This window comes from Micromys minutus (assembly GCF_963924665.1).
Source record: "Micromys minutus genome assembly, chromosome: 12".
Lineage (NCBI taxonomy): Eukaryota > Metazoa > Chordata > Mammalia > Rodentia > Muridae > Micromys > Micromys minutus.
Window position 1 is genome coordinate 9,615,019 of NC_137981.1, and position 11,504 is coordinate 9,626,522.

An 11,504-nucleotide genomic window follows, 5' to 3' on the forward strand; every position below is an offset into this window, starting at 1 on the left:
AGGTGCTGGGACTCTCTCCAGCCCCGACACCTAGACTTTCGAAATCTCTACAGACTGTGCCTAAAACACATCAGCACTCCCAACCAACTAAACATTTCCTTCCCAGAAAGTCTCAAGAAAGCATCACATTAATTTTATTGCATAATTTTAATGACGAAATAGTCTCTAGGGGAAAAAAAAAGCCTCCCATTGCACCTAAGCCTAGAATTTAATTCTGAATGCTGTGCACCACACACCTGTCATTTTAAAAGACCACTGATTTAAGACACATCGTCAATTAAGCGTGTGCACCAACTGTAAAATGCTTGCCGGCTCCAAAACTCTGAAAAGCTTTTAAATGTACACTTCAAGAAAAAAAACCACAGTCATTACAAGCAAACTTCAATGAACCCATCATAAAATGGAAGACCACACTGGAACTGCTGAAACCCGCCTTTCGGCCGAACAACACTATGACATTGAAAACCAAACACTCCTCCTAGGTCGGCACTTCTCCAAAATCCCAGCAACGGTACAGTATCAACTCTGGAGAAACTAATTTGAAATAAATCTGATTTAAAGTTCATTATTTATCGAAACACCAATGTGAAAGAGGCAGAGTCAATTCAGCAAGAACCTGGAAAGACACGTTTTATGGAACTGACGAGTAATATAATCAAACCTACACATTCATCATGTTGGACATGGCGTAGCTGTCCAACTACATATCTGCAAATACCACAGAGTGATGCAGGCACTTTACGAGAAGCAACTGCAGTGGGAACACTCTAGGCTCTGAGATAAAACTGTTCTCAAAGGCAAATGCACCATATATACCCTTCCCTCTGAAAAAGACAAAAGTTTGGGCTACTGTTTCAACACTTCACTGTTTTTGCAACACCTCAAAAATGAGGTATTTTAAGGAAACATTCCTAAAACACAATAATTCTACAATTATTGTAGATTTATTATAGTAATTATTAATCCAGCAATCCTAGCATTACAATTCACTTAGTAATTGAACCCCTAAGTGAAAAGCACTTTACCTGAGTTACGACAAATGCATTAATGACTGCATCCGAGGAGTCCTAGGTTAAGAGCAACTTCACCATGTCAGTGCTCGTACCAAATGGAACCGAGGGTATCCTCACGGCAGGAAGCTACATAAAGGCCAACTGACAGCACCCATTTTCTAGAGCTTACTATAAGCAAAATACAACAGTCCAAACTCACCATAGCAAAAGCGAACACTGAGTCAGCCGGGCATGCTAGCGCCTGGGACACTCAAGAGGAGCTCAGGTTCAAAGCTGGCCTGGGCTGTATACTAAGTTTCTAGCCAGTCTTGGCTACACCGTGTATCTCAAACACATCCCCAACACTGAACCAAGAGGAAGGTACTACTAGAGACAATAATTTATGTTCAAGTCAGAGTGCTACGAAGTATCAGAACCTAGGTACCAAGTGCAGCTTCTCTCCTGACCTGAACCTTTTATTGCTACTGTTTATCTCAGAGAATGGTGTTTGGAAAGACTTTTCATCTAAATACTGATTCTTCATTTCTTTTAAATATAAATTCAAATTTTAGTTTGAGACTCTGCTACTCAAGACAAGCCTTGTTCCTGCAACAAGGTCAGAGCTACAAGACGAGAAATGAGCAAGCGAGCTGGCTGTGCTGCTGTGTAGGAATGAAGGTAGGTCCTTATTTTCTCCCACGATTCTCAATTTTCCCACATTCTTGGAACCTGGACATCAAACCTTACTTTTTTTACGTAAACCGCTTAGCAAACAAGTGGGATTTTAACACACAAACCACACAGTAAATGGGTTCACACACTGCCACCTGCAAATCATCAGGGAACTTATAAAGACACACATCGATCGCAGGCTCAACAGAATGATTTTGCCAGTGAAGAGTCTGCTTTTTCTGGGAGGCAGCTAAAAGATGCCTTTTACTGTAGTGGTATTTGTATTACTTCCTACTGAGTATCAATCTGGTACTACCCTGGACTAGGCACAGAGAACATATCTAAAGTCAGATTTTCTCCTATTTGGAGACAGTCTGCCTTCCATAGTTTATTCATGTAATTGCTAGAAGTGTTTTCGAAACATTGTGGTAAATGGGTTAAAAGATGAACTGTAAACTTGAAAGTACACCTTCCTTCACAGGCAGAATTTGTCTTGACTTGTTTTATTTTGTTTTGTTTTGTAGGGATGCTCCTGGCTAGACAAAAGCGAAATCTCTAGAGATAATCGATCACAGAAGAGTCATGGACAGTCCAATGGGACTGCTCCTCACAGACCTGTCTAGCCCTCTCTTCTCTCTTCCCTTCATTGAATGCCTGAAGTAGTCCTGAAAGCAGTAGCCCAGGGCTGGATGTGTGTTTCGAGACGAAACTGCTTAAGACCTAGTTTGAAGAGTCTTACCCATCCAGCTCCCTAAACGTTGGATGTCTCCACTCCTGGCCTTTCTTATCCCACTTAGTGGGAGCAGGTCACAGAGATTTCTGTGCCAAGTCTCCTTGGGCATTGGTATGACAAGGGAAAGAACCAGAAGCATTTGTCCTGGCCTATCATGTTCCAGTGTAAACTCGAATATCTGGAGCTATCTGACTTTCTATAATTCCCTCACCAGTGGTAAGAGATCCTGGCAAGGACAAGGTGAATATTCAGGAGGCATCACACGGACAGGCTTCATGCATCTATGACAGCTTGCTGACCAGCCACCAGCACTCCCCACAGAGGGCTGCAAAGGTGCATCCCTGGCCTGTGGATAGGACAAAGTTGAAAGGACACACAGTGTTTGTTTTAATAGGAAAAGAGTTCCCTAATTCACATCATCCAATGGCTCCAAAGGCTGCCATCCAACATTCACAGAGTCCCTGTACCTGAAGTTATGTGTAGTGAAAAGAACGTTACACTAACACCTACATACAGCTGCTAGCCACACTTCCTATTTGCTATTTTTATTTTTAAAAAGCTATTAAAGAGTATAAAATCACAAGCAAATATGAGTCCACTGAATGCAATCTGCCTTTAAATTATCTTCCAAGCACCAGGCTATACCTATCAAAGCAGATTCCCTCTAAGCCCGCTGACATGCCAATCACTGTAAGAGGTTAAAGTAGCAAGAGAACATCATCCAAGTACATCCTTGCAGATCTATCTGCCCTCTAGGGAAACAGAAACCGGCATCAAGAGCAACTTCCCCTCCCCCAATGTAATGAAATCAAGATGCATTAATACTAGCATTTCTGACTTTACCAACAGGAAGATTAGATACTAAATTATCACTCAATAATTTCAACAGATTGTGTGTGTGAGTGTGTGTGTGTGTGTGTGTATGTGTGTGTGTGTGTGTGTGTGTGTGTTCAAGTGCATGCAAGTGTTAGACACAGAAGTTATCTCGCCTATCACTCCCTGTTCGTCTTGACTTTTGTTGTTGCTGAGACAGGATCTCTTCACTAAACCTGAGCTCACTGACTGGATGACATTTGATTGCCAGTGAGCTACAGGACCCACCTGTGTCCAGCACGTGCTCACACCCCCCCCACACACACATACTCACATGCTCACACACCACACCAGACACACCACACACAACCCCACACACACTCATATGCTCACACATCATACCAAATACACATACCACACACTCACATGCTCACATACCACACCACACACATACTACGCACTATACACACACTCACATGCTCACACACCACACACACACTCACTCATATGCTCACACACCACACACACACACTCACATGATCACACACACCACACACACACATTCACACCACATACACACACACACCACATGCACACACCCACATGCTAACACACCACACCATAGCACACACACACACACACACATACATGCTAACACACCACACCACACACATACATACTCAAATGCTCACAAACCATACACCACACACACACACACACACACACACACACACACTTCTGCTTAGAGAACTGTGATGACAGATGTACACATCCCTCCCAGTTTATATATGGATGATACTAATCCGAACTCAGCAACAAGCACTTTTCTCACTGATCTATCTCCCCACTCCCCAGGCCTCGTCAAGAGATTCTCAATGCCAATTCTGTGCTACTGAACAAGAAAATATATTCACGATCAAATAACCATAAATTAAATTATACTTGTATAATGTTCTGCCCATGTTTTTCTATCAAGAATTAAATATATCAATATACAAGTGTCAATTTTATAATATGCCATGACTTTAAAAGGGTTTTCATAATTTAAAAAACCACATTTTTAAAAGACCACGTCATACAAAAGGGGAGAAAAATCTATAAACTCTATGACCTTCAGTCCAGAAAAACGACCAAGTACAGGGACAATGTGAAGATTAGGCGTGGACAGCAGCTGGCTACCTTTTGGCACTGGTTGACAGTTTCGCAGCTGTCTTGCTCGAGACCTTCCCCTCCTTTTTCTTGGGCTGAACTTGCTCTTGCTCCGGCTCCTGTTGAACGCTCTCCCGCTGGTCTCCATCAGAACTTCCTCCACTAGTGCTTGGACTGTCATCAACTCTCTGTGCCTCGGTGGACATCTTAGATCCTGGATTAAAGAGCAACATATCAATCACCCTGCTGTGGGAGGGACTACCACAAGTTACACCAGAATGGGAGAAAAGGAAGCCTGAGAAACAAAAGAAGTGTAATCGTTATAAAACTGAGAACTGCCCACTAATATAACTCAGGGGTTTGCCAAAGCCTCTCTTCTCTGCATTCATAGAAAACTTAGATACAAATGTTGGTAGCAATTTTATTCACAAGGCAGGAAGTGAAAACCATTCAAATGTTCTCTAATTGATGGGTAAAGCACAGTGCATCCACATGACAATATACCTCACACAAGAACAAATGAAGTCTGGCACCTACATGCTTCAGCAGGCCGACCTTGAATCTATGCTAGGTGAGAGAAGCCAGTCAGAAGGACCTGAATGTTCAAGCCCATCTGTAAAGAATGTCCAGACAGGCACATCCATGGGAACGCCGACACATAACACAGAAGTGTTTTCTAATGGACAGGAAGTTTCCGTCGAGTGATAATAATATTCTTAAATTAACTGACTAGTGCTTACAGTAGAAGAGCCTCAGACTTGTTCTGCTTTATGGTGCTGAGGACTGAATTCAGGGTCTTGGCATGATAGGCAAGTGCTCTACCATTGCGCTACCTGCAACCCCTGTACTACACTGTACACTTTAAAATGGCAGACTTGGTGCTAGAGGTGGGATTTGGGCAGTGTGCACACTCAGCGGAGTTCAAGCTCCAGCCTTTACACACCTGGAGGGGGTTACTTTTATAAGGCGAATTACACCTCAAAAGGACTGACACAGGATAAACCAGAAGGGGCAGGAGAGAGAGTTCTTCAGGTTTTAAGAACACAGGCTGCTCTTCCAGAGAGGCTGAGATCAACTCCTAGCACCCACATGGTGATTCACAAAGGGCTGTAACTCCAGTCCAGGTATGACACCCTCACTGGCCTCCCTGGGCACCAGGCGCAGACATACATGCAAACAAGCATCGATACACGGAATATGTAATACATAAGTCTTTGAGGTGGGGGAGGTAGAGAGAGGAAGGACCGAGAGCCTAAGTCTCATAGGTACTGGGGAAGCTCTCTGTGCTCATCTATAAGAAGTCCAGACAGGTAAAGAGATGTGCAAAGTGTCCCGACAAGTTGGCACCAAAAGGCACAGGGCTGAGAGCTGGACCATGCTTAAATCCTTTAAGCTGGGAGGTTGTTTTAAGTGACCTTTGTGATAACGGAACAGAGGCCACGTGATCCCAAATAAGAACTGAGGCTTAGGAGGGTGTGGCCACTGATCCAGCTCCACTAGCCAACCCTGTTGCACAAGAGATAGAGACTGGACAGAGACTGCAGGATTCCTTTCCCCAGTCTGGAGGAAATCTCCCTAGAGGGTTTGAAACTCAGAGTCCATGCTCCTGTAGCAGCTCTGATTACCAACTCAATTTTCTCAACACTTCGATACCTAGGTCGCCCTTATAACCTAGATAGCAGACACAAAAGTGCACTGAGAGAAAAGGAGAGACAGCCCTTCTCCAATCCCATTCCATCACAACCAGCCCCAGTGTGATCCTTCCTATCACATCCTGTCTGACCCAGAACTGAGCTGGCAGAAGTCATCCTCAACACTACAGGGCCCCCAGCCCCCAGAAATCACTATGGGTAGCATTACCTACAGCTCAGACATGTCTTTGGAAAATGAGACTGTCTATAACTGGAACCAACATCACCACTACTACCACCATCATCATCAAGAGCAAAACACCCCTCACTACTTACACACAACAAAACACTGCCACACACATATGCTGGAGAGGAAAGGGATAGGGGAGGAGTGTTTTATCCAAGTCCTCTTGAAAAGGACCCTTTTTGGTTACCCTTAAATTAAGACTTTGAAATAAAACTGCTGTTGACATGGCCAAGCTTCAATGCACAGGAATATCACTTCACTTCCAACACAATGTATTACCGCCCTTACCCAGTTCAAAGGCATGGTAGCTTTTCTAACTGCTTTAACAGTCTGAAGGTTTTCTACGACAGACACGCACAGCAAGTGCTGGGAGAACCAAGAAGCACAGCGATGAAGCATCAAAGCCACTACCTATGACATCACCACCCTCATCCCTAGTCCCTTTGCTCATGACACACAGTAAGACTGCTGAAACAGCTCCCCAACACTCACAGGGCATCCGGACTGCTCTCCCACCCCTCCTGTAAATGGAGAGCATCGTTTTATGAGCAATAAAGTCACTTAATAGAATACTGAAATTTTATGTCAGTATGCTCATGCCTAGCTCTAAAAGACCGAGTGTAGATCTTAGGGCTCCTTATTTGACTTTAAGGTTCTTATTATTGGATTTAATATTTGTATTCTTTCTTGGCTTGCTTCTTTGAGTTAAAATATACCCAAAGTTAAAACCCTTATAAGTGTGCACCCCATAGCATGCTAGATACTCAGGTGTATAAGGAAACAGAAAGAAGCATTCTTAGGATTAGACGCTCTCAGGGAAGGATAACTTTTAAGAGATGTGAAATGGGTGAGAAATTGTTCTATGTATCCTGAACCTGAGGTAATGCATCACACAGCCAACAGGAGAAGTGCAGAAAGTCCTTGCCTTACACTCTGCAGCCGCAGGTCACTGCCGTGTGCTGAGGCAGTCGTGAAGTGCACGCTTGTTTCAATATTCTTTATGTACACACCTAAGAATGTGTAAACTATACAGTTACTGAAAAGGCTTCTCGGTGATGTAATTGGCCATAATCTGAAACGGAAACTTCCTCAACTACTGCAGAATTCCAGAAAATTAAACTACTAGAAGCACTGCTGGAGGTCTGGAAGTCTGGGGGTGTGGGGTGGAGCACAGTTCCAGAGCACCTGCCAAGCGTATCTGTGAAGGCCTGGGTTCAGTCCAGAGCACTTCCCCAGAATTTATTTAAATGGATAAATAGAAGCATAATCTCTGTAGTTTAACAGTTGAAAAAAGTTGTTTCTACTTTTGATCTAAGAGACATTATCTGATCCAAAGTTTTACCTACTAATGACAAATCCTCCAGAGGCCACTGATGAGTATTAAAAAATCATTTAGAAACAAAGGCTCTGTATCTCCTTTTCAGATGTCAAGAGTTAAGAGACTTTGTGCTGAGTGTTTTCTGTATCTTTAATTACAGTAACAAAGGGGACAACGTGACTGTGTGCTCTGAAACAATTCATTCATATGACAGGAAATCCTCTATAGATCATTCAAATGAGCTATGGATAAAACTGGTGTCTTGTCTCTCTCACGTTTAAATGAGTAAGTCCCTGAAATAAATCTTCTACATATTATCTTTACTGGTATTTTAAAATTAATTCCTAAAGAGCTAATTCCCTAATCTAGAAGGAAGCTAAATTCCAGGGATCTAAACACAAATGTATACTCCAATGACAGCTTCGAAGTTCTTAAAACACCTAACGTGGTATTTCTACTTCAGATTCAAAGTAAACCTCAGTTCCTAACTAAACACAAACGCATTACATTTAAGAATTTAAATACACTCATTGTCTAAGCTTTATTGACTGTGTGCTCTGTGATGTCATCGGGCTCTGGAAATTCCCAGCACACAGTGAGTGAAAGTAGCCTGTTTCAGAAAAACTGACGGGTCTGGCTGCAAACCCCACCGATGAAACCAACAGTACTGGAGTCTACATTACTATTCAAATCATCAAATGTCAAGACTTTTTTAAAAACTCAGAAAAGCAAGTATTTATTTGTGCTGCTACGACAGGAAAACGTGAACTTGTCACTGACATCCCAGTTTTTCTACTTGGGATTTCCAAACTTATCCAAAACGTGAAATATTGTATATTATATGCGGAACATGTAGCGCTATCCGGCTTTCATAGTGACTGAAAAGATATCTATTCGGAAAATAAAAGTGGAGCACCTGACTGGGGGAAGTGCTGTACCCTAGGGAAAGAGCTCACAGTATGACACATGAAAACACTCCATCTTCATCATCGACCACAAACGAAACTGCAAAGCACCCAGGAGCATCCCGACTGTCTGAGTAAAGACAAATATTTAGATTCCCAAGATTCAGACTTGATTATCGCATTTCTAGAGTGTGCTTTTCAAAATCCAAGGATTTAAAACTAAGACGAGCATTTAAAATCTTTTTGAACAGTAAGGTAATCAGAGGTAAGTCCTAGCCCATTCTTTTGTACTTTAAAATGGAAATACTCGAGGAGACCCTCAAAATTACACAATACAGGGTTAGAGGGTAAGAGTCTTGCAAACCAGCAAATGGGTCCAAGAGCTGCCACCAAGCCCAGGGTGATGATGTCTCTCTAATGCGGCCTTAATTTCCTTTAGGGAAGATGGATGGGGCATTTCTGGTTAGTCGTGGGAAAAGAGACACAAGAAGCCAGGCTTTATGTTCATTAGAATTGGAAAAAGGCAAATGGATCAAAACATAAGGAGCGAAGAGGGGGTATGTGGGGGTGGAGGGACAGGGGGAATCCAGTTTCCAATCAGGCCAGTGGGGGCTGCAGAGAAGCCAGAGGAAAACCGGCTTCGGAGCCAAACTGTGCCAAGCACCAGGCATCATAAAAGACCAGTGTGACGCCCCCCACCCCGGGGCATCACGCACACAGTCAGCCGGTACTCCAGGGCGGGCCCTCGCCCGCTCGGACACCTCGTGTAGCAATTATGCAATTAGGGAAGAGCTCGGGACAGCCGGGCACTTTGCACCGCGACATCCATCCTGGACTTTGCGGAGACTTAGTTCCTGGCTGCGGTGGGCGCAGGAGGGGAGAGAAGACAGGTCCTCGAGGGCGAAGCAGGGCCACACTCTGCGGGAGGGGGGAGGGGCGCGCGGGCCCCAGCGGGCACGCGCAGGGCCAGGGAGGCCTGCGGGGCCGCGGGCGCGCGCCCGAGCCGAGGCCGCGGCGGGGGCGGGGATCTCGCCGGGCTGCCCCTCGCCGCGTGGGGTCCCCGCGCGCCCCACGCCGCGGCTCCGGCCGCAACCACGCCCGCCCGCCCGCCCGCGCCTACTCACCTCGCGGCGCCGCCCGCGCTCCAGCCGCGGCTCGGACGCCGAGTCCCGGAGTGAAGCCGCCGCCTCCGCGAGCCGCCGCTGCCGCCGCCGCCCGCCGTCCGCGCGCTCCCCCTCCCAAGCGCGCGCTCGCCCTGCCCGCCCCGAGAGCCCGCGACCGCGCGAGCCCCACGTCGGCCTCGCGGTGCCGCGCCCGCGAGCCCGCGACGCGCTCTAGCCCCGCCCCCGCCGGCGCGTGCCCGCGCGGGGACCAGTAAGGTGCGCGCGCAAAAGTAAAGTGACAGCTGAGTCCTGGGCCGGGCAGGCCGGAGCAAAGGCGAGTTAGGGCGAAGGGAAATGGAGGGGGGAAACTGAGGCTCGACGGCGGCGGGATGGGAGGGACGCGAGGACCTAGACGAGCGCGCGCATTAAAGGGACACGCATTAAAGGGACACACGGGCTAAGGGGTGAGGTGCGTTCCGGGAGGGTGCAGTGCGGAGTAGTGGGATGCGGGGTAGGGAGAACCCCACACACACATCACCATGCACCCATCAGCCCGTGCTCGTGCTCGCGCAGGACCCACCTGCACCGCGGTTGAAAAACTTTGCGTGTGGCCGGGTGAAGCCTCGTTTTACCCCATAACTGCTGCAGGAAAGGTCCTGTTGTGGCTAGTTCAGTCCAGGAACGCAGGCTGCCACTCTGGGAGGCTGCGGAGGGGCAGGGCTAAGGGAGCAGCATTATCAGAAGGAGTGGGAGGCTGCCACTGTGCCTGAAAGACCCGTGTGGGACAGTAGCTGTGGTGTGGGTGGCCTGAGGTATATCAGGTTTCCCTGTCATTGTAGACCAAAATAGCCACTTAAAAAAAGCTGCATATGCTTTGTTAACTCAGCGCCCATGAACTCAGTTCATCACAGCACACACACACACACACACACACACACACACACACACACACACACACACCCCTCCAGCCTATCATCACATCTGAGATCTAGGACTACTATTAACTTCTGTGAGGATTCTTGGGAGCAGCTGGGCCCACGCAATAGTCCTGCCCAGCAGAGAGGGCTCAGACTTCCATTCCCAGTATGAGAAAGGAAGACCCAGTATGGTCCAAGTTACTTGAACTGTGATAGCCAGTACATAGGAAACCATGGGGGACCCAGCCTACCAGGTGCTCTAGGCCACCATGGGAATGTGAAGCCCTGAGTCAATCAAGCAACCTAAAGAACTAGTGCAGAAAGACCCTGGAGACTGGAGCAATGCAAGACCCATTACCTGCATCTGGAACAGAAAATACTTCACGAGATGCATTCTTCAAGAACTGGCTTTTAACTAATTATGTCACTGAAAACTGCCAAAGCAGCTAGTGGTGGCTAGCCTGGAACTCACCACTGAAGAAAAATAACACCTTCGTCCTTAGGAATGTCAACTCAAGAATGTATGGGAGGGGAGGTTAGAAATGGGTGAAACCTGGTTTTCTGGCTTGTGTGGCCACTTAACAGCCGTGTCCTGGTGTATTAGGAGTGCAGTGTATTAGCAGAAATGCATCATATTTAGAATATGATTAAATACAGCATCTCATAGACCGTCTTAAGTGTGTATATAATTTATCTCCCCCTCATGAAATCTTTGCATATTCTCATTCTCCTGATGATGTTTCAAGAATACAGAAATAGCAAAGCCTTGGCTGTGTTTCGAAACTCTTTAAAAATTGTTTTGTTTTGATGCTGGGATCTGACCCAGAGCTTCAACAGGCTAAGCAGGCATAAAAGTTCCGCCACTGAGCTGTAAGCCTGCCTCTGGTAGCCTACGCGTCTGTGTGTGCTTACAGTGAATTTTTCATCAGGAAGCAGCCTTCTGCATCAGCCGCTGGCATTGAGGCATGAGGATGCAGTGATGTCAGCTTCCACCCAGGGGATACAATCTAAGAACTTCGCTGCA

The 11,504-nt window shown here is 46.2% G+C and overlaps 1 protein-coding gene across 1 annotated transcript in view; it reads right to left on the bottom strand.

Moving 5' to 3' along the window:
* LOC308427799 (ubiquitin-conjugating enzyme E2 E2) overlaps positions 1-9,696 on the bottom strand; it is a 242,290-nt gene extending 232,594 nt beyond the window's left edge. Inside the window, exons 1-2 of the mRNA XM_080926017.1 lie at positions 9,585-9,696; positions 4,390-4,573 (exon numbers count right to left, since the gene is read on the bottom strand). Of these exons, the coding sequence (XP_080782143.1) occupies positions 4,390-4,565 (176 nt within the window). The 5' untranslated portion in view covers positions 4,566-4,573; positions 9,585-9,696. The remainder of the gene's footprint in view (positions 1-4,389; positions 4,574-9,584) is intronic.
* Positions 9,697-11,504: the final 1,808 nt, after the last annotated feature.